Raw genomic sequence first — 26031 nt, forward strand, 5'->3', positions numbered from 1 at the left:
TATCATATTATCCTGATTCGTAATAAAATTGCATAATATAAAGCCTGATTTAACAAAGAAAATAGACTCCCTGATATTTTTTTAGTTGTTATTAAAATTATTAAGTGAGCTTCTATTATATCAAACAAATTACAACATTATGAGAAGGGTTAAGCCACTGTTCACACTGGTCAAGTGCGAATTGGCAGATTTCATACCTTTGAGAACATTATAGAGAACTCTCAGGCAGGCGGGTTTCCCGACGGTTTCTTTCACCGTTAAATCAAGTAATAATTAATTGCTTAAAACACACATACTTAGCTCAGAAAAGTTAGAGGTGCGTGCCCGAAATCGAACCCCCGATCTCCCATACTCTAAAGGCCAACGTCTTTACCCTAGGATATCACTGCTAATACCGACCAACACACATGTACGTAATCTTTACGTATCATTAGCCGCACTGTTCTTTACTCTACCCACGGAAAGAAGTTAGTGTTCTCTCTGTTATGTAATCCGATACAAATGATAGAGACAAAAATCTCAGTGGGCGTTAACCATTTAGAGGCACTAACCAATCACAAACGAAACTATACTTCTTGTTCGAATGTTTTCTGGAAACATTTTCTATTGGAATTTCGAATATTTTTTGAAAATAAGTTTGTGATTGGTTGGTGTCACAAAATGGTTAACGCCCACTGAAATTTTTGTTTCTATCATTTGTATGGGATTGCGTAACAGAGAGAGCGCTGTACTAACTTCTTTCCGTTCACAACACGACAAACGTTCACGACATTAATGTCGTCGATGCATCCCTTCCTTAGAGGGGTAAATAATGCCGTAATGTGCCACAAACGAGGCATGTTTTCCGGTTTCAACAAATGGCAGACATCGGATGCAGGCCTCTACGCCGCAAGCACACTTCCGGCCCGTAAACGCTTCCAGTTTACTTCAGATACACTCAAAGTAGGTACGGGGCTACGGGCCGCCCAGTCGTACTGCTTAATTGAATGCTCTACTAACTCTTTTTTTTTTCTCTCGTCTGGCTTTACAAAGATTAGCCAATGTCAAGTTTGTAGTTATTTGTAACAAGTTAGTTAAACTATACAAGTATAGACCCCGTCTGTGCCGGCGCTCGCCGACATACGCACGGCACCCCCTTAGAGCGCTTTCCAGTCAGTTTTAACAAAAAAAAAAAACACTCCAAAATGGCAAAGCACGCCCGCCAGCTAACACCAACACAGACGCAGTCCCTCTACTAACTCTGATCTTTAAAATAAAATGTATTTATTTCAAGTTTTAGGGTTCCGTACCTCAAAAGGAAAACGGAACCCTTTTAGGATCACTTTGTTGGCTGTTTGTCTGTTTATCGGTCCGTCGTCTGTCGTGTCTGTCAAGAAAAACTATAGGGTACTTCCCGTTGACCTAGAATCATGAAATTTGGAGAATCTACGTTAAGGAGACAATCTACATGCAAAATCTCCGTATGTAGCCGGTTGTATTATGTTTGTCAGTCCGTTTCTCCCTTTTTAAATATTTAGATATTGTGGTTATGCCTCAACTGCTTAACTGTTTTGACGAAATTCAATCTGGACTTGTCTTAGGTTGAGATCTATAGATTATACTTTGACTTTGTTCAGGCGGTACTTAGACTTAAAACGAGACAGACTGATGTCAAAGTTATAAATCTGTCTCAAGTAAACTCTTAGCAAAGTCAAAGTCAAAGCAAAGTCGAAGTAACAAAGTAGGTACCCATGGAAGTAGGAAGTAATAATTCTTATATCAGAGTTAAAACGAGACAGATTTATGTATCTGACATATAATTTGTCTTTTCAAGATTCGCTTGGCGGTTGAGCTGTACAAACGTAATAGACGGACATACTTTCGCATTTATAACCTTAGTATGGATATAGATTTTACGACAGGTACCTTTTACCAGCCAACGGGTACGTTTGCAGTAGGCTTAGCAAGGTCACGCGAACCTATTAAGCTGAACCGATCGATCCGACCATTGTGTATTCGATCGTAGTGCCCTGCTCCATAACCAAATTACGGTAATGTAGGTAAGGTATAACCGATAACCAGTAACCCAATGCCTTATCTCAATATACATGTAATAAAATGCCCCCTTAACGTTTCGATAGATGCAAACGTTACTATGCGAGTTTTATCATACTTATACCTACACAACATCATCACTACTGAGAACATCTGGTTACAGATTGAGAAAAAAAGTAAACCATAGTCTGTGGTTTTCCAGATTTCTGTTAAAATATTCGGTTTCAAAGTTACGCGGTCTTAACAATTTTCTTACAAATCTTTGAGCCCCTGTAATTTTAAACCTGCACATTTTTAGAAAAATCTAAAACACCACAGACACAGATATTAGTTTCTAGAATATGTCTGCAAAATTTCGTGGACTTTGGTTGCTTAATATTCAAATGAAATTGGAACTACGATTGTATGAAACGAGTGACGGAGAGAGCCCTGTTGAACGCCTTTGAGAAGTCTCAGGCATGCAGGTTTCCTCACTATGTTTTGGTTCACCGCTATGGCGTATGGTATGCTTGGTTGGTGACTAAAAATTTTAATGCCCACTGAGACTTTAGGCTCTATCATTTGTATGGGATTACGTAACAGAGAGAGCGTTATACTAACTTCACTCCGCCGATAGGGAATTAACGTTCATGTAATTGAATCCTCAGGCTCAAAGAGGCTCCAGATCGTGGAGCGAACTGAAGGCAACTTTTGTGGATTTAAAACTCGACTAGATATCAATTCGAAGTTAAGTTAATCTTGTACTCCACTAGAACATCGAAATAATATTTCTCTTAAACGAATTATGCTTCTGACTTGTATCCGAAGAGATAAGATTGAATAAAGTAATTAAGAGTTTTCAACTTTTTTTGCCTATTGTGCAATGGGAACCACTAAGAGAAGATTTAGCTCTTTAATCCGTTGACAGTATGACTTAACTATGACTTAACTGGGATGCTCGAGTTTGCTCGGCCAACTTTGTAATACGAATAGCAAGTAAATCCTGATGAAAATACTTGGAACTTTCGATTAAACATAGAGGAAAGCCAATCTGCTGTGGGCGGTACCTTGCATGCGTGCAGCGAGCTGTTTGCTTCGAGGAAAAGTTCGGCGCCAATGACTTGTGTGGACTGGTACCGGGCCGCCCTGTTTTGAAGCTGCGACTCGTTTGACGTCATCTGTCTACTTAGTGAGGGGTCTTCCAACGCTGTACTTTTCGGTGCGAGGTCGCTATTCTAGCACATTGGAACTCTAATATCTATCAGTTTCACGAACGGTGTGCCTTGCTCATTGCCACTTCAGCTTCGCAACCCGTTGGTCTATGCCGGTTACTCTGGTTCTCTTACAGATCTCCTCATTTCTTATCACGCAGAGAAACTCTAGGAGTTTCATCGCCCGCTGAGTTAATCTGAGGTTTCTAATATCTTTGAACATCTATTTAAATATGAAAAGACTCGTCCTTTCTTGTTGTGATCTATCAACGCACAATCCTGTATCTGTGTATTCATATTTGGCATCGTAGCTCCGAAACTAATGAACCGTTTTAAATTTATAGTTTGTTGGAAAGCTGGCTTGATCGAGAGTGTTCTTAACTATAATCCAAGAAAATCGGTTCAGACGTTTGAAAGTTATCAGTTCTTTTCTAATTACTGTAACCTTCACTTGTCCGGGTTGTTATAAATTTTTAATTTACACTTGTACTATTAGAAGACGGCAAACGTTCTATATTTCGTTTTAAATACTGCCAGTAGCTTGTCAAAGATAAGGTATTGTATATCTACCCTCATTATAAAAATTACCGTGGCACTATTAATTTAATTACTATGACGCGAAAGTCCACTTCAGTTCGTGAGCGCTTTAAGCGGAATGCATATTGTACACTGTAGTGGTAGCTCTCGAAAGCGCAGTGAAGGGAGAAGATGACACCATCAAGAGGCTCTCCAATGCAGAGCCACCTTTATTTATGTTCCGAGAGGGGTTAAGAGAGCAAAGCTTCTATAAACTTTTCATATACGGGTATTAAGAGTACTTTTTAGTGTTAAAAACCCAAAAAACATGTGCCTATTTGATTATGAATGACGTAGGTAGTCTTTTAAATAAAGGTCAGAGAAGAACCAGCAAGTAACACGGCGGTTTCTCTTTTCACCTACACCTACGTCTTTTAGTTGTTACGCCTATAGTCTCCTCTTAGAATGAGAAGCTTTGGGCATAGTATTAGACGCTGGTACATGGCCAGCGTGATAGACTATGTCCAAACCCTTTTCATTTTGACATAAGACTCGTGCTCAGTAGTGAGCCAGCAATGGGTCATTGCAGCAGCAGCCAACATTATCAGATGATGATAGCGATATTTACCGGAAATGCTTGTTTAGATTCGATAACCACTGGGAGCTAGTACTTTATTTCATTTCGAAATCCTTTTGGTCAAAAGAGATTTGTTTTGAGCGGGATTTGAGTTTTCTCTCTGGGGAAATTTTGCGGTGTTCCTCAAACACTTTAAAGTACATAAAGTCGTTCCTATTGGAAAATTGAGTAAATAGACTGCAAACCTCACTAGCTGTTAACAGGCTACATTGAAAAGGTGACTTTTAGTAGCGCATTGGTTGAAAATTATTTATAACTAGCTTATGCCCGCGACTTCGTCGGACTTCACGAATTTCAACCCCCTATTTTACTTTTTTAGCGGTTGAATATTCAAGAATCCTTTCTTACCGGATGTCTTCATCATCATCATCAGCCTGTGGATGTCCACTGTAGGACATAGGCCTTCCCTAAAGAGCGCCACCACACCCGGTCCTCATCCATCCTCAGCCTTCCTCATCCAGCCACTTCCCACCAGCCGCTTTATATCGTCAGTCCATCGTGCTGGAGGGCGTCCCACACGAATAGCGGCAACACAATGGCCGCCAGTCCCCGTACCGGATGACTATCCAGTAGTTTGAGCTATGCGTTGATAATAATCAGTCAGTCAGGCAGTTTTTTCTTTCCCATATACAGATTAACGTTAACTGAAATGACTAGTTAATCCGCCATGGATACTTAAATGTTGGCGCAGTTACCACACGCAGTAAAGTGGACGCCGTCGTTGCTAAGTAACTGGGTACAAATAAATCATTGTATTAAATCGCTCGTTGTTTCCTACCGCAGTTAAATAAATTAGTAGGTAGGTAACTCGGTATAATCAGTTATCGGCAACCTTGTCAGAACGTTTGCACGTTATCAGACTGAACTAGAGCGACAAACTCTCGATTTGATCTTGAATCGACATCTGACAAGTACCTACTTATTAGGTATTTTTGAGCAAAATTGCTATTTGATTTCCATTTATTGCGACCCAAAAATAGGGATGTTATAAGTTTAACGTGTGTATCTGTGTATCTGTCTGTGGCATCCTAGCTCCTAAACTGATGAACCGATTTTAATTTTGTTTTTTTTGTTTTAAAGGTGGCTTGATCGAGAGTGTTCTTAGCTATAATCTAAAAAAATTGGTTCAGCCGTTTAAGAGTTATCAGCTCTTTTCTAGTTTTCTTGTAGAAAAGAAGGTTAGATAACCGTTAGGTTCATAATATTATGTCAACAGACAAATGTCAAGCTGTCAAGATGGACGTTGCCTAAATTATTTATTTGAAAATGATGTTTTGGACTTGGATGAATAAATACTCGTTTTGGAAAACTCTTTCTAGTTACTGTAACCTCAACTTGTCGGGGGTGTTATAAATTTTTAATTTACACTTGTTGTTTTTGTGACATCCCCACTTGACTGTTTACATATTCGCAATAAGGAAATTTGAATTGAATTGAATAGGCTAGGGGCAGAATGAACTAGAGTGAGGGAACTCTCGGCTTGATCCTGAATCGACGGTTATGCCAACTATGGCACTAGGCTATGGGGGTGTAAAATCTAAGAAAATTGGGGCTTTAGGGCTACCTGCATCAAATGTACTAACATTTGTACGCCTGCCAGTGACGTCGAAGCGTAGACGTTTTGTTAGAAGTTCCCTAGCTGCCGTGAACTGTGCTAGGGGTCTAAGCTAGGAGTAACTCAAATATACGAGTACCTAGTCGTTTCATAGCCTACCTTTAGTACGCGACAGGTCGAGATGACAATCGGGGTGGGAACGCCTCGCACACCCGCACAGCCCCCGTGTTAATCCGCTGCGGGTGAGCGCGGACAACGTGCGGGTGTGCGGGACTGCGGCACTAGGGGTGATGTGAAATCAAAGATTTTAAAATATTATAATACTAGCCGATGCCTGCGACTTCACCCGCGTGGATTTACGTTACGTTACGTTTTTAAAAATCCCCGTGGAACGCGATCGATTCGCTGTTACCCCTTGAGGATTTTCATCCTCTATGTCTGAAACTGTTCATCAGATATCATGGAAATTGAACAAAGCTTACCTGACGGTACACACTTTTTGATAAAGAAAGAAGTGTAGTGTGGAGTAAAATCGATAAAAGGTTTGATCCCGTATCCCGAAGAATCCCTATTTTTTTCGGGGTAAAACTACCCTATATGTTAGCCCTGAGTTTTACTACCATTGTACTAAATTTCATTTAAATCCGTTCATTACTTTTCGCGTGATGTGCGCACATACAGACAGACACACAAAAAATGAAAAAAAAAATTGCTTCGGAGTCAACTGATTAAACTGATCAAAATTAATGTACAGAAATCGTCGAGCAAATCGTCGTCGAGTTTTTAACCGACTTCCAAAAAGGAGGAGGTTCTCAATTCGTCGGGATCTTTTTTTTTTTTTTTTTATGTATGTTCCCCGATTACCCAAAGACCCCTGGACCGATTTGGAATTTTTTTTTTGTTTGAAAGGGTATACTGTGCAGGTGGTCCCATATAAATTTGGTGAAGATCTGATGAATATCTTCGGAGATGGAGAACAGAACTCCTCAATGGATAGGAGCAAATTGCTCGCGATCAGTGTAATAGCTTAGTAAACAGTAGGGTTTTAACTGGGCACAGCATATTATAGTACAGTAGGGCCACTAAAAATTGTGAAATAAAAAATTTTCAAAAGAAAAATAAAACCGACTTCAAAAACGACAAACACTAAAAAGTAAAATATAACTTTTGTTTAGCTACACGTGTAATGCACCTAGGTATGAAGTCGGGCGAGCTTCACTCTTGGATTTCTAATTTTGTTTTATAATATGCTCGCTCGACTTCATACCTAGGTGCATTACACGTGTAGCTAAACAAAAGTTATTTTTTACTTTTTATTGTTTGTCGTTTTTGAAGTCGGTTTTATTTTTCTTTTGAATTTTTTTTTATTATAATAAGTTTAGATTTCCAACACTTTGTCACGCTACCTCCGCTCCTGGTTTTGTTACATGTTTCATAACAGTGATGTCGTGAACTGCGTCTCTTCGCTCTGTAACTCAACGGATATATTAGTATTATATTATACCTACGGTTACGCAGACGACGGCGTCGGCGTCGGCAAAACACATGTGAAAACATCAGCCCGCCCGATAAGTAGAAAAGTGGGACGAAACGATTTTCAAGATTCCTTCGCAGAAACTAGAACACACGTTTATTGAAGTTTGAAATAAACTCTTATTTTTAACCCCCGACCCAAAAAGAGGGGTGTTATAAGTTCGACATGTGTATCTGTGTATCTGTCTGTGGCATCGTAGCTCCTAAACGAATGAACCGATTTAATTTAGTTTTTTTTCGTTTGAAAGGTGGCTTGATCCAGAGTGTTCTTAGCTAATCCAAGAAAATCGGTTCAGCCGTTTGATAATTATTTACTTTTTAGAGAGTATTTGTCGGGGGTTTTAAATTTTGAATTTATAGTGAACTCAATATTATTTGGTGTCTCTATTTCTCACAAAATAGTGTAAAATAAGATCTGTTGCATGTCTGTTACCTGCTCACGTTCCATTCCTTTGGCCGATATTGATGAAACAGAGATAATCGGCCTCTCAGAGATGAACATCTCTGAGAAGAAAGCTATTTCTGTTTCATAGGCTACTTTTTATCCTGAAAGGGGATGGAACAAAAATTTTACATTTAAAGACACTAGTGCACACATCTACTAAACAACAGGCTCGCAAATAAAGTCACAAGGCTTGACAGCTATAAATTTTTAAAACTGTCAAACTGTGTATGTCCTTTTCATATTACATCATGGACGTATTATATATAGCTTTATGTATTACATTAGTAGGCAAGAAGAGGATGCGAATACTGTATTTAGTTGTGCTCTGTGCCTACCAGTGTCTACTGTCTATAGTAGACAGGTTGAAATGGCAATCGGGGAGAGAACGCCCCGTACAACCGCACATCCCCCGGGCTAACCCGATGCGGGCGACGTGTGGGTGTGCGGGATTCTCCCCGCCTCATAGCCCGATTGCCGTCTCAACTCGTCGCGGACTATACTTAGGCATTCCTCTAAGATTGTCAGGCTATCTGTACCTAGCGTCCCGAGCTTCTATCGAACGCCGCTTACATAACACTGCGGTACAGCCACAGGTACAGCCCTCCGCCTGAACCTCGCTAACACGACTTACGTTCAGAAATACCAACTGAGTACCTGTAGTATGGCTATTTCTAACAAAAACCGGCCAAGTGCGAGTCAGACTCGGGCACCGAGAGTTCCGTACTCGGGTATTTTTTCCGACATTTTGCAATATTAAACTGTTTTAGAATGTAGAGGTAAAGCTCTTTCATTTGATACCCCACTTGGTATAGTTATCTTACTTTGAAAATACTAATAATAAGATGTACCCCCGGCGAAACACAGTTAATGGGATATAGTTTACTGAAGGTAGTATGTAGTATTTATGTATTAGTATGTATAGTTCGCGACAGGTGGTGATGGCGAACGGGGTGGCTTCCGTGCTAACCCGCTGCGGGTGATGCGGGCGTCCCCCACCCTCATACCCCGATAGCCATTTCAACTTGCCGCGTACTTATGTGCATGAAAAAGTAAGATGGAAAACGTCATCTTATTTTTCCGTGCACATAAGAAGTAAGTGCATATTTACTGTTATAATAGGGAGCAATCAGCAGAGATCACTTAAAAAAGTCTCGAAGCTTCTTGAATTTTCCTCGTTAAGGAGTCGAGCGTCACTCCATATTTCCATCGATACGTCGAGAGGGTCAAAAACATCAAACTAATAAAATATCCATACTAATATTATAATTGCGAAATTGTGTCTGTCTATCTTGTTATCTATATTATTGTATTGTGTATATTGTTGTCTGACTTTGTTGTCTGTCTCTCCGTCTGTTGTGTCTGTCAAGAAATCCTATAGGGTACTTACCGTTGACCTAAAATCATGTTTGGCAGTAGGTAGGCTTTATAGCATAAGTAAAGGAAAAAATCCGAAAACCGTGATTTTGTGGTTACATCACACGAAAAAATTAAAATGTGGTCATAAACAAATAATTTAGTATTTTCTACTTTCAAAGTAAGATAACTATACGAACTGTACATTCTAAAACAGATTTTTATTTATTTTTATGCATAAGTAATAGTTTTTGATTTATCGTGCAAAATGCCGGAAAAAATATCCGAGTACGGAACCCTCGGTGCGCGAGTCTGACTCGCACATGGCCGGTTTTTTGCTATTACTATGTAGTCGTAACTTGTAGTAAGTACGAGAATTTCATTCAACCCCTCGTATCCGTTATGTAACACTGCACCAACGGGCGCAATAGCTACTGAACGCTAGCTTATAATAGCTATATATACCTTCATTATGCCAAGAGTTCCTAATCGATTTCAAGCTATTTCACTCGGTTGCTGTAAGAACATAAAACAGTACCTACACAAGAAAGTATAAAAAAGCGACTGTCTTGTAAATGCAAGAAATACAACTGTTAATTAAAAATTTATAACACCCCTGCCAAGTGAAGGTTACAGTAACTAGACAAGTGTAAATTAAAAATTTATAACACCCCCGACAAGTGAAGGTTATAGTAACTAGAAAAGAGCTGATAACTTTCAAACGGCTGAACCGATTTTCTTGGAGTATACCTAAGAACACTCCCGATTAAGCCACCTTTCAAACAAAAAAAAAAAAACTAAATTAAAATCGGTTCATTAGTTTAGGAGATACGATGCCACAGACAGATACACAGATACACACGTCAAACTTATAACAACCCTCTTTTTGGGTCGGGGGTTAAAAAGAGCTGATAACTTTCAAACGGCTGAACTGATTTTTAACCGACTTCCAAAAAAGGAGGAGGTTCTCAATTCGTCGGGATCTTTATTATTTTTTTTTTTTTTATGTATGTTCCCCGATTACTCAAAGACCCCTGGACCGATTTGAAAATTTTTTTTTTTTTGTTTGAAAGGGTATACTGTGAGGTGGTCCCATATAAATTTGGTGAAGATCTGATGAATATCTTCGGAGATGGAGAACAGAACTCCTCAATGGATAAGAGCAAATTGCTCGCGATCACTGTAATAGCTTAGTAAACAGTAGGGTTTTAACTGGGCATAGCATGTTATAGTACAGTGGGGCCACTAAAAATTGTGAAATAAAAAATTTTCAAAAGAAAAATAAAACCGACTTCAAAAACCAAAAACACTAAAAAGTAGAAAATAATTTTTGTTTAGCTACACATGTAATGTACCTAGGTATGAAGTCGGGCGAGCTTCACTCTTGGATTTCTAATTTTGTTTTAATATGCTCGCTCGACTTCATACCTAGGTACATTACATGTGTAGCTAAACAAAAATTATTTTCTACTTTTGAGTGTTTTTGGTTTTTGAAGTCGGTTTTATTTTTTCTTGAATTATAGCTAAGATCACTCTCGCCTAGAACTGGGCATTACAAGTCTACTCTTTAACCCCCGACCCAAAAAGAGGGGTGTTATAAGTTTGACATGTGAATCTGTGTATCTGTCTGTGGCATCGTAGCTCCTAAACTAATCGATCTTACCTTAAACCGATCGAACCGATCTTAATTTAGTTTTTTTTGTTTGAAAGGTGGCTTAATCGGGAGTGTTCTTAGCTATACTCCAAGAAAATCGGTTCAGCCGTTTGAAAGTTATCAGCTCTTTTCTAGATACTGTAACCGTCACTTGTCGGGGGTGTTATCAATTTTTAATTTACACTTGTATAAGTACCAAAAAATTGTCCAATGATGTATCTCAGTCTTTCTTGATTAGAGATACACTTTGTTCACGTGTTCTTTCATTACACTTACACTTTTCTAGATACATTATTTCACTTATACTCATTATACACTAACTGAAAAGGTTTAGGCCTTTTTAGTCTTCTCGCTGTGATCTGATACTGATAATAACAGTTAAACGTAAGTGTCGAAATTTCGTTCCCTTAATTGAGTCGTATGCGTAAGGAACTGGGAACCCGCCGCATTACTATCTTTACAGATACCCGTGAAAACTATCATATTACCCATAGTATTTAAATTCCATTCCATTCCATTCCATCAGCCTGTATGCGTTCACTGCTGGACATAGGCCTTTCCAAGAGCGCGCCACCAAACACGGTCCTCCGCCTTCCTCATCCACCCGCTCCCCGCCACCTTCTTCAGGTCATCGGTCCAGCGGGCAGGAGGTCGTCCCACACTGCGCTTACCGGTACGCGGTCTCCACTCCAGAACACGTCTGCCCCATCGGCAGTATTTAAATGCAAAGGTAAAATTGTTTATTGGTTGGTTCGTTTGTCCTTCAATCAAGTCGTAACGGAGCAAACGGATCAACGTGATTGCATGGCTATACTTCCAGACCCGGAGAGTGACATAGGCTGCTTTTTATCGCATGGTGTAGCAGTGGTGATAATAAAAAAGAATACTGGGCTGAGTTTGTTGTGGGCTCTTCTCAGACCTGGGCGCGTTTGGAACCCTCGTAAATATAGTAATTAATAATTATCAGCACTACATTATTGTATTGCAAATTCAGCAATTGACAATTTGAATATAATGGCCGAAACTCTTCTCATTCTGAAAAGAGATCCATGCTCAGTAGTGGGCTAGCGATAAGTTAATCATGATGATGATTGGGTATGTAGATATCATAGCTCCAACGGGTTGACCGTTTTTGTAGACCTTGGATTGTTTGTAAAGTGGTTTATACAGTTACCTCATACCTGAGATGTTTCTTATCAATAGGTATAATGAAGTCAGACCCTTGTCAGAATAAAATGAATAAGGCACTCCGAATTACGACGGTTTGCAGTACCTACCTACCCCATATAGTGTTTGGGTACTGAAAGGGCTTAAGGTTAAGAGCATACATAATAACGAAGCATTAATTAATTAACGAGTTAAATTAACCATTAAACTTCTAGTAAACGTGATACATACATACAAATGACAAATGTAATGTAATATAAAGACAGTAAATTGTCTGCAAACGATCTATAACCATGTCCACTGCCAAGAAGATTTACGCGAACTACTTGACGAACTCAACTTAAGAAACAGTTAAAAATTAATTTGCTATAATCCGCCAACAGGATAAATCTGTATGGTCAAACATGCAGTTACAAGCTGAGCACCGCTTACCTTCCCAACCAAGCAATAAAGCCAAGTTCCCAAGCAAGCACTGCCACCACCATTCACATGCAACACCACACAAGACTTTTCCACTACTCTCGACGCACGTTTCGCCCCGATACCGGAGCATCCTCAGGAGATTTTGACTTTACAATGCTGTATTGTCAAGTAATGCTGTATTGTAAATAATTTTTAACTGTTTCTTGCTAAACATGAACTTCCGCAAAGTAACGCCTGATTCTATCCAATAGAACTCAACTTAACTGTCTAGTTATGAAAAACCGTTATCGACCCACCGCTAACACATAACTAGTGCCTGAAACTTGTTCAACATGACTTCAATAAGTTCTAATAGGTACTTGAAGGCGTTCGCAAATCTCAAGATGCCATGCTGCAGTGCGACGTATGTTGTCGACTAAAAGTATTTACCTAGGGGTCATTTGAAATAATCTGGCCTCGCCTACAACTCCTACTATGATCGCAACGTTTTTTTATTTCGATACTTGTCAGCCCTTGGCTGTGTCAGCCATCTCACCTGATGGTTAGTGATGAGCAGTCTAAGATGGAAGCTGTTCATTAAACTCATAGCCTGATCGGTTTCTACTCAGTATCGTAACGAAACGCTAAATTGCTTGACTGCACGGCTTAGCTGGTAGGGTGGTAAATAGCCACGGCCAAAGCCTCCCACCAGATGTTATACCAGTCACCTTGTAACTCAGGGGAGTTTCGCAAATTTTTTTTAATAGACTAGCGCTTGGTTGCAATCAGATTTGCTGGCAAGTAATGTTGCAGTCTAAGATGGAGCGCGCTTGCCTAGAAGATCCCCTTTTACTTGAATTTACCCCTATTTAAAGGGGAGAAGAAGGGTGTTCCATATCCTAGCGGTTCAAATTAGAAACGAGGAGGCATATCGCTTCGTTCATGTCCATGGAATTTCGAATACGTGCGGGTGCAGACCTTGACGATTCCTTGCAGTTAAACAGCATTTTATTTTGTTACAGTTATTTGTACCCAACGATGGAGGAACTAGCGCACCAGATCAGCTTTGTGCTGGTGCACTTTGGCATCAAGAGTTTCATCGGTGTCGGAGTAGGCGCCGGGGCCCACATCTTGGCAAGATTCGCCCTTATTAACCCGACAAAGGTAACCATTAACGACCTCTACATAGTACTACCACGGATGACCATAGAACGGGTAATTCCGAACTTAAAATTTAGCGATCATCAACTCATTCCGAAGGTGCCAACGGAACCCTATTACTAAGCCTCCGCTGTCCATCCGTCCGTCCGTCTGACAGTCAGTGGGTTGTATCTCGCGAACCGTAGGTAATAAAAAATATTTGATTACGTAGAGTTACTCCAAGCATAGCTCTTCCTATCACCCTCTTTCTATAATATTATTAGTGAACTGTTAAAACACTACTACCTACTGTGTATTTATTACAGTTTAGAAGTCTTTAGTGGATACACAGAGAACGTCGGTAATCATACTTTAGATTAGAAGTTTAGAGGAAGTTTAATTTACCATCATGTCTCGCAGGAAACGTGCTTTCGGTCCGGATTGTTATCACTAACATCTGCAGCCCTGTTGCGTATCTTAGTTGATATGTAATTAACAGTAGTCTCTCAGACACCCACTCTATACAAACGTAGTTTGGTTCCCAAACTCGATGCAATATTGTAGACTACACGTTCTAGAAACTAATATTATTAACTACGTCTTATTAGTGGGAGGTCCCTTCCCGGCAGGGGTTCGAATTTTTTTAATTTCTAAATCTCCGGTCTGGTCTCGTGGGAGGCTTCGGCCGTAGCTAATTACCACCCTACTGGCAAGGCCGTGTCGTCAAGCATTTAGCGTTCCGGTACAATGCCGTGTAGAAAACAAAGGGGTATGGGCACAGGTATGGGTATGACTGCATCATCACTTATGCAATCCATTTTCGCATTCACAGTATTAGTATGACTGAATATTGAATCGTTGACACCATTAAATTTCCGTCGCGACGCGTAACAGTTCATGAAAATTTAGATTAAAATGATTTGATATTTTACTGCTCCGTTGGACATAAAAGCCGTTTCAAGTGTTGTGTGTATAAAATATTGTCGCTAAACGAGCCCCCGGGGCCGCCGGTTGCCAAGCCCTGGTGCTTGGCAGCTTGGCAGAAGCCAAGTTGAAAGTTTGCAGTCACTCGCCGCTTCAGAATTGGCGCAAAGGCCAAATTGCATTTCTGAAATACCTAACTCGCATTTTTGAAATTGAATTAATTAAAAACTTTGTAATTGATATTTTCAGTCTTGTTATTCCAATTGTCACGTTTTCAGGATGACTAGAATAACGAAGTGTTTTATTGGTTTTCAATTTAAATGGAATAGAATGTTGAAAATATTAAATACTATTTCATCATTTAGTTTGCATTTTGATCTCAAAATCTTTTAGACTACAGGCCCATGTTTAAAAATGGGTGGGTCATATGAACCACCAGGTGACGTATACAGGACGATATAAGAGCATAAAATAATAAGTTTCAGCACTATGCCGTCACTTGTAAGCTGTCCAACAGAGTGCTGGTGAGAATTGAAAAGTGCAGGTAGAGTGAGTACATTTTGGTCATATATTTTTGTACGGCATTTTTACCATCGATAGATCCATGAAAAATAATAAGAAAGCGCGCAGTGCCGTAAAAAAATGGTGCGCCACAAAGTCAGTAAATGTTTTGATTTTCTGACAATTTCCGGGGTAAATTTGGTCATTTAATTCTGTACGGCACTAGTTTAATACTGTTTCAATACAGCCTCTAATCCATTATTCCGCAACGCCGTACAAAAATCATGCGACAAGGGGAAAAAATTGAGGGTAGCAACCCCCTCTCTTTCCGTGGTCCGGGGGGTGATTTGAAACAACATAAAATTAATTTATTTTGAAAGTGTTTTATGCATAGATAATATTTTTTTACATGCCGTACATTTTCGTTGGTCCAAAGGTTTGTAGGGGATGTGGATATTATATACACACCCGTTCACTTCAGTTAGACGGCATAGTGATTTTATCATATTATCAATTGTTCTCTTCAAAAATATGTTAATGCCGTACAGTATCAGATGGCCATAAAGTACTACCCTTAAAATGGTAGCGTCATTTTCATCAGCCTAAAAGATATGGTCTGCATTAAAATGTACGGCATAATTTTTTCCTAATTTATTTATCTTAATACTATTTAAAACAAGGGAAAAGCGTAGAAAATTGCTATATTTTATTAATCTATGAATATTTAAACTTTTGCAATAATTTGAAAAATTTCAGTTTTTGTAATTATCTATAATTTTTTTTAGAACAGTTTCTTTTGAACGGCAATACTATATAACAATAGTATTTTACACTATCATGTTAAAAAAAAAGTTGCCGTACAGAGTCAAATGATTTTACAGCTTTAAAAATTAAGTATACGATGAAATTAAGATAATTATTGATACACATTCAAATGAACACTAATTTTTTTACGGCATTATTTTTAATAGTACTTTTGAGTGCTAGATAATGTTTTGGAACCAAAGCCGTACTTTCTCAAATCACCCCCCGGACCACGGAAAGAGAGGGGGTTGCTACCCTCAATTTTTTCCCCTTGTCGCATGATTTTTGTACGGCGTTGCGGAATAATGGATTAGAGGCTGTATTGAAACAGTATGAAACTAGTGCCGTACAGAATTAAATGACCAAATTTACCCCGGAAATTGTCAGAAAATCAAAACATTTACTGACTTTGTGGCGCACCATTTTTTTACGGCACTGCGCGCTTTCTTATTATTTTTCATGGATCTATCGATGGTAAAAATGCCGTACAAAAATATATGACCAAAATGTACTCACTCTACCTGCACTTTTCAATTCTCACCAGCACTCTGTTGGACAGCTTACAAGTGACGGCATAGTGCTGAAACTTATTATTTTATGCTCTTATATCGTCCTGTATACGTCACCTGGTGGTTCATATGACCCACCCATTTTTAAACATGGGCCTGTAGTCTATTTTGTTTTAGTTTTGAAAATCCGGTTGAATGTCTTTGATTTTCCGAGATAAAAGTTTGTCCGTCTGTCCGTCTATTCAAACTCAAATTCAAATTCAAATTATTTTTATTCAATTAGACTTTTACAAGTACTTTTGAATCGTCAAAATAATCTACCACTGGTTCGGAATGCCGTTCCTACCGAGAAGAACCAGCAAGAAACTCGGCGGTTGCTCTTTTCAAATGTACAATTTACAATAATATGCCATACTGTATACAATCAATTGCAGCGCTGTGTATTGCTGGAGCGAGTTAAATCCAAGCTTTTTTGTCTCTTCGATTGTATAATAAGCTTTTTTCAGGAGCATACTTTTAATAGATTTTTTAAACTTGTGTAAAGGCAAGTCTAAAATAGATTGTGGAATTTTATTATAAAATACTACACTCATTCCCACAAACGACTTTCCCACTTTCCTGAGGCGGAGCGTAGGGTGTGCGAGCCTATTACGGTTTCTAGTTTGCCGGTCATGGAAATCACTGATTTTTTTGTAACTAAGAATGTTTTGTCTTACAAAAATTATATTAGTGTAAATATATTGAGAAGCTACTGTAAGAATACCTATTTCCTTAACCTATAAGATGCAAGCTAACTCTCAAATGAATGGGCCTTTAAAATCCGTGAAAACTCTTTGATTTTCTGGGATTAAAGTAGCCTATGTCCTTCTCCGGGATATGTAAAACTGTCTCTGTAATAAAAACAGATGGACTATGAAAAGCTAACAGACAGGGAGACATTCGCATTAACAATATTAGTTTGAATAAGTGAATTCGAATTATTTAATTATTTTTTACTAGACTTCATCCGTGTGGATTTAATTTTTTTTAAATCCCGTAGGAACTCTTTGATTTTCCGGTATAAAGAGTAGTCTTTGTCAGTTGCCGGCATGCAAGAGGTAGCTGTGTACCAAATTTCATATAGATTGGTTAAACAGATCGGCCTTTAAAAATCCCGAGTAAACTCTTTCAATTTTCCGTGATAAAAAGTAACCTATGTCCTTTCCCGAGATGTAAGCTAACTCTGTACCAAATTTTATCAAAATCGCTTTAACTGTTGGGCCGTGAAAGCTAGCAGACACACAGACACTTTCGCTTTTAGAATATTAGTATGGATTATGACGATTTGAAGTAATTTTTGTACTAACTTTTTTCTATACAATAAATACAAAGTACAAACACTACAGTCAGTACGTTTGTGCGGCAGGTGGATGCGTTGATGCTCGTAAACTGCACGTCCACAGCGCCTGGCTGGCTCGAGTGGGCGTCGCACAAGCTCAACTCGCGCTCACTACGCTCGCGTGGTATGACTGCGGCTGTCGTCGACTACCTCGTCTGGCACCACCTCGGCAGGGTGAGTATCAATTTAAATTCTTTATTTTAATAAACAGTTTTAAACTAAAACTTCCATAAGCACGGTTTGACAATTCCACGGTACGTACCTGTTTGTTTCCTCGTTTCTAATTCGCAGTCTGTTCCATATTCGAACCGCTTGGATATAAAACAGACTTCCGGCATAATTTTTCCTCTCCACTTTGAATATAGGTAAGTCTAGAAATGAAATGCAACTTCTGAGCAAGAGCACTCCATATTAAGCTGCATCATTAGTTGCCAGATCTTTTTTCGCACGACAGTAACGTTCAAACGTCAATCCTACCGAAAATGGCTGCTAGGACTGCTTCTCCTATATCCAAAAGTAAAATAGGCTAAAGGTATATCAAATTTCACCCAAGCGAAGCCGGATGCGTTGGCTAGTAATTAGTGTATTTTTAACCCCCCACCCAAAAAAAAGGGGTGTTATAAGTTTAACGTGTGTACCTGTGTATCTGTCTGTGGTATCGTAGCTCCTAAACGAATGAACCGATTTTTTTTTTTTTTTTTTTGAGGGGTTGCCTTATCATGCGATCAGTCGGTGGACTATGAGCAGATTGGTTGGAGGAAGTTGGCGTTCATTAGGAGAAAACTTCCCCAGCGGGAAAACTCCATAAGTCTCAGCTAAATGTCTAGTATATGCTTTCTCTTTAGTCGACGGATTGCCTGTGGCATTGTCAGCTGCACTGCCAGGCGATTTGGGTGGTTAGTAAGCCTTGTTTTGTAGTTGCAACTATAAGTTAGAATTTCTTCCTTTACTGTGTTAATGTTTAAGTGCTCATGAATTTCCGATATTTGTAGGAACCATGGCGCGTTGGACAGTTGTTTCAAAATATAATTTTGAGCTCTTTGTATAATTTGAATATTGGAGTTGCATGCTGATCCCCAAAGTTGTATGCCATATGACCATATTGGCTTTATTATTGCTTTGTATATCAGTAACTTGTTGTCTAGAGAGAGTCTGGAGTTCCTTGAGAGCATCCAGTACAGTCCTCTATATCTATGATAGATCTCATCCCTCTTTATTTGGACATGTTTCTTCCAGGTTAGCCTTCTATCTAAGTGCATGCCCAGGTACCTAAAGTTGTCGCTTTGTGGTAGCTGATTGTTACGCAGCGAGACCGGAGGACAGTTTCCTCGACGAAGAGTAAATGTTATATGGACTGATTTTGAAGCGCTCGTTTTTATCCTCCATTTTGACAGCCATTTGTCGATCTCATTTAGTCCACGTTGCAGAATAGCTGAAGCTTCTTCAGGAGATTTACTGCGAGCAAGAACAGCTGTATCATCCGCAAATGTAGCCACAGTGACATCATCAATTTGAGGTAGGTCACTTGTATAGATTGTGTAAAGCACAGGACCTAGCACTGAGCCTTGTGGCACGCCAGATGTGATTGGGTGAAACGGTGAAGTGCATTCACCTTCTTTGACTTGAAATATTCTATCAGTCAGGTAGGATTTCAATAGACCGAAGAATGTATGAGGTAGTAGCGATTTAATTTTGAATAGTAGTCCTGTATGCCACACTTTATCAAATGCTTGCTGCACATCGAGGAAAGCAGAAGAGCAGTATTCTTTGTGTTCCAGTGCATCTCTTATTGTTCTGCATACCCTATGTACTTGCTCAACAGTTCCATGATGCTGCCGGAAGCCAAATTGATGGTCTGGGATGATACATCTTGAGCAGAGATCTTTCATAAGCCTTTGCAACACAACTTTTTCACAAATTTTTGATATCACCGGTAATAAACTGATTGGTCTGTATGAGGTTATTTCTTGAACGGGTTTACCAGGCTTTGCTATCATTATAATTTGCGAGACCTTCCACAGAGCTGGGAAATAACCAACACGAATGATGCCATTAAATAAAATGGTGAGGAACATAATACCTTTTCGCGGTAGTTCCGATAGGACTCTTTTATCAATTAGATCAAAACCAGGCGCTTTCTTGCCATCCATACGTTTTATTATGTTAATAATCTCATTTGGGTTGGTTGGCGTGATGGGCAGATCCAACTGGAAAGGCTGACCAAGGACGTCTTCTATATCTGTCTCGTCACTGTCTGGATCAGTTTCATTTGGTGTGAATATTTGGGCCAAGTAGTTTCCAAAAGCATCAGCTTTTTGTTGCTGGCTTCTGGCCCATGTGTTGCCCTCCAATCTAAGTGGTGGCTTGGGGTCTGTAGGCTTATTTAAGTTTTTACACGCACGATAAAGGGAGTAATTAGTAACACTTGTTGCTGTCAACGATTCCAGATATGATTCTGTTAGAGTATCCTTTGATTTAGCTATGGCGTCTTTAAGGTCCTTAATTGCTTTGTTAAGTACTGTTTTGTCTTCTGGGTGTCTACTAATGTGCCATACTCTTCGTAGTCTTCTTTTTTCCATTATTTGAAGTTTAATTTCGGATGGAACTGATTTATGTCTCGGTGAAGAATTGGATATTTCTGGTGTACACTTCCAACAAGCTGACTGAACAGTAGTCATAAACTTAGTAGTAGCATTATCAATGTCTTCCTCAGATTTAAGCGCTATTTGTAGTTGAAGCTCATCATTTACTATACCACGAAACGCCTCCCAGTCAGTTCTTTTGTTATAAAGTTGTAGCCTTTTCATACTGTTTGTTACTTGGGCACTCATGGTCAGTATCACTGGGATATGATTTGAGGAACCATCTAAGGTTGAACTGATTGTGAAGAAGAGTCGAGACAATCCCTTATAAATGAAGAAGTCTAGAACATCAGGCAGTCTATTTGGGTCTGTAGGCCAGTGCGTGGGTTCTGGTGTTGCAATAGTAGTAAGGACGTTTTTATCCACACTCTTCTTTAGTTCCCTTCCTCGAGTGGTTATTAGCCTGGAGCCCCAATGGAGATGCTTGGAATTCCAGTCACCACCAACAACAAAGCGGTTACCAAGGCTACCAAAGAACTTTGAAAATTGTTCCTCAGATATCCTGTGTTTTGGTGGACAGTAAACAGCTGAGATATTAAAAGGGCCATTTTTGTCCGAAATAGATACTGAAGTTGCTTGGATTTGTTCAGTGCTGTATTGGGGTAGTTCATAGTGCTCTATTGTTGCTTTTATGATGACTGCAGTTCCTCCATGTGCAGTTCCATCTGGGTGATTAGTGTGATAGATATTATACCCTTTTATCTTTATCAGACTGTTACTAACAAAATGAGTTTCTGATATGAGGAAAATATCAAGTTTGTGCATATGAAGTAGTATTTCTACTTCATCTTTGTTGGGAGATAATCCATTAATGTTCCAAGTACCTATTTTTAAACCTATTTTGGTGCCTTTGAAATTAACGTTGTTATGAGTTGAAGCAAGGTACTCATTTGTTGTAGGAGAAAATCAATTTTTTCAGATTGCTTGATAAACATGTGTTCTAATGTTTTATATGCATTTGATTCTGTATCTGACTCTTGTGGCTTTGAGTTGGTAGCTTCAGCATATGTTTTCTTTTCTTTTGGGTTTCGATTGGCTGGTGGTCTGCTACTGACGGAATTTAAATTAATTGGATGAGATATTTTATCACTGTCTTTGAATGTTTGGTGGTCTTGCCCTTGTTTTTTAGGGTATTGTTTTTTGGTTTTCCTGTTGAGGATTTCTTTGTACACCTCACACCCTTTGTAGTTAGCTGGATGAGGACCCAGGCATAGAGCGCACATGGCTGGTGTATTGCGATCAGTTTTTGTGCATGTTGAGGTTTTGTGAGCTCCTGCACATTTAACACAGCGGTAAGGTTTCATGCAGTAGTTTTTTGTATGTCCATACTGTTGGCATCTTTGACACTGAACTACTGTTTTTCGTTTTCTCGGATCTTCTATGATTACCGTCTGGTGGTATATGACCTTTAACTCTTTAACTTTTTTATTATTAGGGCCAGGTAGAAGATTTGCAAAGAAAGTAGTGGTAGGTTTCTTTTCAGAGCCAAACTTCGCATTTATTATTTCTCCTGTCACTGTATTACCTGTTTCCTCAATGGCTTCCTTAATAGCATGAAAAGGAGTTGTATAATGCAAGTTTCTAATAACTATTCGGTAATTTCTATTATCCTTCCTATTAAAGGTGTGTCCAATCAAACCATTTTCTCGTATTACAGATATTAACATCTTATATATATCAACATCAAAGGTCAAAATTTTTAATTGATTTCTGTTGATAACTTTGTAGTTAAACTGAGATTTCTCTGCAACAGATTCTAGGAGTTCAGTTAGTTTATTGAGGTCTTCAACACCATATAAGATAATAGGTGGAGGTTTGCTGGGCTTCTTTGCTTTCGGTTCATTTGACTGTTCTTCTGTTTGGTCAACCACTAGTCCACTAAAGCTGTTGCTTGTTTCAATTCTGTCTGGTGAAGGTGAGCTTTCCATTTTTTTTCTTTTTGGGTTTCTAATCAGGGGCACTCTTTGCCAGTCAGGAGGCTGTGCAGATGTATCTTTGCATGGTTCTGCATCATTACAGGGGATCTGTTGGGGAGCTTTGGTAGATGGCTTCTCACTACTAGAGCAGGGTAGACTGCTCATAGACATGCTCCTTGCTCTCGATATAAACAAGCTAGGATGGAATGCTTGCTGCACTAGTCTTTTTCCAGTAACATTTACAGGCACTGGAGCCTGGTTACTCACTCCAGTGGTGTCTTCGGTAGCAGATTTCACACTCTCAGGCCCGGGTACCGGAGAGCGCCGGGGGTTAGCCGGGTCGCACGACAAAACGCATTCTTTATTACTCGACATTTCATATTAAAGGGGGGGTTGGGAAAGATCACCAGCAGGACTTTCCCAAGGTCTACTGCCACAATTTTTGAGGGTATTTAGTGCCTCAGGGCTCGTGGTAGCCGTGGACAGGTTAGTTAACCGCCGCCTGTTGCTCGGCGTTGTCTGCTCGTTTTGCACCACCCAGGGGACACGTGTAGGGTGGGCCATGTTCGAGGAAAAGGTGGTAAATCCTACGGACGCGAGCGACATCGTCCCCCAATGAACCGATTTTAATTTAGTTTTTTTGTGTGAAAGTTGGCTTGATCGAGTGTTCGTAGCTATAATCGAAGAAAATCGGTTCAGCCGTTTGAAAGTTATCAGCTCTTTTTTAGTTTTCTTATAGAGGTTTTTGTGTCGGGGGTTTTTAAATTTTGAGTTATATCCTAAAGACATTATACATTCTATTACGGAGCATTACTTCACTTACATGTCTTTCTATAAGTAGGTATAGCTTTGTAGATCTCTCTACCGAAAACTGTTTTTAATATGAAAAATATATTCCCTTATTTAATTCAGTAGCCCGCGACCTTGTAATACCTCCCCACACAAGTCCCCAGCCTAGCACGCAAAGCGAAGGTTATTTTTATATTATTTATAGTATTGCCAATAAGCTTTACCTAGGCGTAATAGGGATGATGATTCTACTAGACAAATCAGCGACTTCAAAACACTTGACGCTTGGACGGACTTGGAACTTGTATGAAAGACACAGATATGATGTCGTAAACGTTTAGTGTAATTTTTTTCTGTTATTGTAGCTGCAATCAGTCGACAGATTATAAGCAGGTTTGTTGTGTTGTCTGTGACTTGGCAGGACTGGAGGGCGACTGCCCTGAAGTTGCACTGATTTGCAATTTATTGTGAACTTTTAAAAACACGGGATTTTTCATTTATTTTTTCGCGTTTTATTTGGTAATATCTTATCAGTAATCATCAGTATTATCACCTGTCTTCGTTTTTGCTAGCGTTCCGGTTACATTCTGTATAAGTACAAGCGTAAAAGATCTCTTTCCAGTTTGAAATTTTAATTAAAACGCGCAGTATGCCAAGCGAAATCAAAATCGCGTAGCTTAGTCCGTTCAAATCCGCATTACAGTGATGATTGCGTAATATGCAAATCGCGTGGCGCTCAGCTCGCATGCTAGCTTTTAACTTTATAATTTACCTACATGGCGTAAAATATCACTATTATTATAGGTGTAGCCTAAGTATAGCGCATACCTGCATATAGTAGTGGAGCGGTGCAGAAAGGGTGACGGTTGTCAAAGTTGACAAATCATTGGACTCTCTCGTCACGTCATCACATCCTACCTCACCATCTCCACTACCGGAGGAGTCAACTCAGCTATGCGTTATGCCTGTAGGCAGCGTTCATACCTTACGTAGAGTCTGCCAATCCGCACTTGGCCGGCTTGGTCTACTATGGTCTAAAGCCGCCTCATTCTGAAGATTTTCAAAAACCTTTATATCCACGGAGGGAGTTGCGTAATAAAAAGTAGCTCTATATGTCACTCTCCAGATATTTAAGGGCCGGCGCACATATGGCGGAGCGCAGCGCAGAGCATTTTTCACAGTCAAAATATTATCGACATTGTCCTCATTGAAATAATATCTAAAATCAATTGTGCAGCCGTGCGGATACTCACGCATCCGCGCGTAGTCCCTGGTAGAAATAATATCTAAAATCAATTGTGCATCCGTGCGGGTACTCACGCATCCGCGCGCAGTCACTGGTAGAAATTCGCATAATGTGTCACGCGCTTAGAAAACTTCGCGGGCATGCTCTGCGCTGCGTTGTGCCATAACTGTAACTATGCAAAAAATCACGTCGATCCGTTGTTCCGATTTGAAGTGATTGAAGGACAAACGAACAAACAAATTTACAATATTAGTAGTTATTGTTGTAAATTGTATGCGAGATTGGTGTAAAATATGCAATGGCGATTTTGTTTATATGTGCGATATAATAAGGTGCATGCGATATTTTTGCGAGCACTTACGATATAAATACACGCGCATTTGAATAAAAATATCGTGATTCTAGTTTTCAGAATTCAAGAAAATTCGAAATATAATATTTTTATATTTTATTATATTCTCATGCCGATAGAATTCTGTAAACCATAGTCATGATAATTTTATCCAAAAATCATAATGATATTTCGTATAGTATAATCGAGAATAGGTATTTTACCTATTCTCGATTATACTTACACTCTAGCTGTAACAGGTATCTATAACTGCTAAATTGCAACTTTTTTTGTGAACTTGTGACATACAGACGCATAGATGGAATGGATGAAACTATTGCTTTATTATGGAACCCTAAAAATGGTTACGTGGTTTCAGTCTCCCGAGGAGCGCAACCCGGACGTGGCTGCAAACTACCGCTCGTACTTCAGCCGAAACTGCAACCCTGGCAACCTGGCGATGTTCATAGAGTGCTACGGGCGTCGGATTGACCTGGGCATAGCCCGTGACAGCGTCACTCTACGCCCGCCCGTGCTCAACCTGGCCGGTGGCTTCTCTCCCATGGTGGATGACACCGTGGTACTGAACGCGCGCCTCGACCCTGCCAAGTCCACCTGGATGAAGGTTTTGATAACTGCACACTATTTTCTACTTACTGACAATACTAAGATCACAGAGACTATAGTCTCCACTCCTACACGTTACAGTGCACCCACCCTACAGTTTACAGTGCTATACCCTACAGTTTACATTATACAACCTTCCTACACGCCATGCTGCGTCCCCCCCGTGTTCAACCTAGCCGGTGGCTTCTACCCCATGCTGGATGACACCGTGGTGATGAACGCGCGCCTTGACCCTGCCAAGTCCACCTGGATAATGGTGCTGATTACTGCACACTATGTTCTACTTACTGACAATACTAAGATCACAGAGACTACAGTCTCCACTCCTACACCTTACAGTGCACCCACCCTACAGTTTACATTATACAACCTTCCTACACGCCACGCTGCGTCCCCCCCGTGCTCAACCTAGCCGGTGGCTTCTCCCCCATGCTGGATGACACCATGGTGCTGAACGCGCGCCTTGACCCTGCCAAGTCCACCTGGATAATGGTGCTGATTACTGCACACTATGTTCTACTTACTGACAATACTACGATCACAGAGGCTACAGTCTCCACTCCTACACCTTAAAGTGCACCCACCGTATATACTATACTATATAGTCTACCGTCTACAGTCTGCACCATACAACCATGCTACTCTTTCCGTTTACTTGAGACCTGCCAAATTTCATGATTCTAGGTCAACAGGAAATACCATAATATAGGTTTTGCTTCGCTTGTCTTACCAACAGAC

At 39.8% G+C, this 26031-nt stretch overlaps 1 protein-coding gene across 4 annotated transcripts in view; it reads left to right on the forward strand.

Annotated features, from left to right (window-relative positions):
- LOC123880704 (protein NDRG3-like) overlaps positions 1-26031 on the forward strand; it is a 73594-nt gene that overhangs the window by 42167 nt on the left and 5396 nt on the right. For all 4 annotated transcript variants that reach the window (XM_045928986.1, XM_045928987.1, XM_045928988.1 and 1 more), the window contains exons 5-7: positions 13509-13650; positions 17770-17916; positions 25046-25291. In XM_045928986.1, the coding sequence (XP_045784942.1) occupies positions 13509-13650; positions 17770-17916; positions 25046-25291 (535 nt within the window). The remainder of the gene's footprint in view (positions 1-13508; positions 13651-17769; positions 17917-25045; positions 25292-26031) is intronic.

The sequence above is a fragment of the Maniola jurtina genome, chromosome Z (genome assembly GCF_905333055.1).
Source record: "Maniola jurtina chromosome Z, ilManJurt1.1, whole genome shotgun sequence".
Lineage (NCBI taxonomy): Eukaryota > Metazoa > Arthropoda > Insecta > Lepidoptera > Nymphalidae > Maniola > Maniola jurtina.